The sequence below is a fragment of the Papaver somniferum genome, unplaced genomic scaffold (assembly GCF_003573695.1).
Source record: "Papaver somniferum cultivar HN1 unplaced genomic scaffold, ASM357369v1 unplaced-scaffold_57, whole genome shotgun sequence".
NCBI classification, from domain to species: Eukaryota; Viridiplantae; Streptophyta; class Magnoliopsida; order Ranunculales; family Papaveraceae; genus Papaver; species Papaver somniferum.
Window position 1 is genome coordinate 2,141,143 of NW_020648415.1, and position 2,673 is coordinate 2,143,815.

The following is a 2,673-nucleotide window of genomic DNA, read 5'->3' on the forward strand; positions in this document are numbered from 1 at the left end:
GTCATTGATGCAGAGTCTAAAAATAATATTCAAGGTATCAAAGTTGCCACTTTTGCCCCTTCTGTTAGTCATTTGTTCTCTGTTGATGACTGTCTTGTATTTTTCTAGGGCTACTGTCAAAGGAGCTAAACATTTAGAGAGCATTCTAGACAAGTTCAGTAAGTACTCAGGTCAAGCTATAAATTTTGAGAAATCAGGATTAGCCTTTAGTCCTAAAACTGATACTAGGATTAAATCTCATATTTTATCTATTCTTAAAATTAAAAATCTTGGGATTGCTAATAAATATTTAGGAGTACCCCTGTTGTTACAAAGGCATAAAATGGATACTTTTAAACATTTAGGATATGCCTGTGATAGTAGGCTAGCTACTTGTCAAGGGAAATATTTGAACCAACCTGCGAAGACAATTCTTATTAAATCTACTTCAGGAACCTTGGCTTCTCATCACCTATTTTTTTTCCATATGCCCAAAAAACTTACAGATAAACTTGATGCCACACGAAGGAAGTTCTGGTGGAAAAAAAAGGCTCTAATAAGGGAGGTTACTTTATTAACTGGGATAATGTAAACCCATTGAACTGGGGGGTCTCAATATAAGGAAAACAGAACACCTTAATACTGCTTTACTATCCAAATTGGCCTGGAGATTGCTTAATGAATCAGATGCTCTTTGGGTACAGATTTTGTGACAAGTATTTTTTTGGCTCTAATCCTTTACATGCTACTAATAATGTTTTTGTGTCTTGGATTTGGAAGGGTATTTGCAGGGGGATAGAATTAATTAGGAAACACTATTGTTGGGAGGTGGGAGATGGTTCTTCTATTGAGATATGGAAAGACAAGTGGTTCCAAATAGAGATAACAGTCTTAATGCAACCTTTTCTTCTAGCCATATGAAAACTGTAAGTCAGCTAATTAATCAGGAAACTAGGCAGTGGGATAAACATACCCTGAATTGCCTCTTTGATAGGGACACTGTTAATGACATTTTCCAAATCATATTACCATCTACAGGTAAATATATCCTCAGATGGAAACCAACACCCAAAGGGCAGTTTAGTGTTAAGTCAGCTTATAAATGTATCATGTTAGATATTCATGGAAGTGATAATGCTAATTTTCCCTGGAAGTACTTGTGGAAGCTTGATCTTCCACAGAAAATTAAGCATTTCCTGTGGAAATGCATGCATGATTGTGTTTCTGTTAGAAGTAAGTTATCCAGGTATGTTTCTTCTATACCCAGTGAATGTCCTCTCTGCAACAGGGAGTCTGAAACTCTGAATCATCTCTTTGTTCAATGTGACACTACAAAAAGGTTGTGGTTTGATTTAGATTCTAATATTGCAGGAAATATGAGTAATATGAACTTGCAGGAATGGATTGCTAACTGGTTTGCTCCCAATAGTAACCATGGGGAGTCTCATAGAAAGTTTGTTCAGTTTGTCAGATTTGCTATATGGGAAATTTGGAATCTAAGATGTAATGTGGTTTTTAATAATGCTCAAGTGCATGTGAATAATCTGATTACTCGGGTGAATAAAGATATTAGTGTTTGGATTGATAACTCAGTGAAAATTCTGGCAAATAGAAGTACTCTAAGCAACAACAAAGTAGTAACACCATGGAGTTTACCAGATTTTGAGTTTCAGAAATACAATTTTGATGCTTCTTTTACAAAAGAAAATAAGCATATGGGAATTGGACTAATAGCTTTTAATGATGCAGGTATCTGAGGGGAGCACAATCAATCCATGGAATAGCTAATGATGAGGAGCAAGTTGCGGCTTTGGCAGCACTATCAGCTATTAGGTGGGCAAAAGCTGCAGCAGTTCAAAAACTGCATTTAGAAGAAGACTGTCTGAATGTAGTAAATGTTATCAATGGTAGTTTAGGATCTGTCGATTGGAGAAATAATAATGTAATCAGTGATTGCAAGAGTCTATTAGAAAGTTTTACAAGTTGGAAATGCATTTTTGTGCACAGAGAGTCCAATGAAATAGCAAATAGTTTAGCTAAAAGAGCTAGAAACTATAGAGTTGATGAAATCTGGAACTCAGAGTTTCCACTTTGGTTAAAATCTCTAATTAGAGATGAACTCAATGTAAACCTTTCTTAAAGCCTATAAATGAATTTTTTTTCTTATTAAAAAAAAACAAAATAATTCGTGTTCATAATAAATTCTGGTCAAATGATTACAGGCTTTCTGATACATTAATTGGGATTGGAATTCCAAGTTGGTTATATAATACAATGGCATGTAATACAATGGCATCGTTAAGTGCGACATTGGTTACTAAATAATGGAGTTAAGTGTAAGGGTTTCAGAGAGCTACTTGTGGTGAATGAATTGGTATACAGTTGAGTTGTAAGGAGGTTCAGAGCAAGATCTTCGATGATGAAGAAGAAATATGAAAAATAAGGAATGATATGCTTTGATGATTCTTTTCGGCCATTAGATCTGTTGATTTATAACCGTCTGACCCAACTGTAAAGGTTCACATGTTGTTGTTTTTTTTTTAAATCACAATGGTCAGTTTACGCCGTTATGTAATTATCATTTATTAATCAAAACTAGTCATAAAAATCCAAGGTGATCAAACATGTGGTACAAAAACCCCCACTTAAATGTTGGGATCCATTAAAACTCCATCGTAAACAAAATTGATACAA

At 34.7% G+C, this 2,673-nt stretch overlaps 1 protein-coding gene across 1 annotated transcript; it reads left to right on the forward strand.

Annotated features, from left to right (window-relative positions):
- Nucleotides 1-833: 833 nt before the first annotated feature.
- LOC113343293 lies at nucleotides 834-2,119 on the forward strand. Its single transcript, XM_026587532.1, has 2 exons — nucleotides 834-1,645; nucleotides 1,729-2,119. The coding sequence occupies exons 1-2, from the start codon at nucleotides 834-836 to the stop codon at nucleotides 2,117-2,119; spliced, it is 1,203 nt and encodes a 400-aa protein (XP_026443317.1).
- Nucleotides 2,120-2,673: the final 554 nt, after the last annotated feature.

Bases quoted from the DNA above. Each gene is read 5' to 3' on its own strand.
- LOC113343293 (XM_026587532.1), top strand. From the start codon at position 834: ATGGAAAGACAAGTGGTTCCAAATAGAGATAACAGTCTTAATGCAACC. The intron at 1,646-1,728 runs GTTTCAGAAATA...TTAATGATGCAG, and splicing joins TGGAGTTTACCAGATTTTGA to GTATCTGAGGGGAGCACAAT.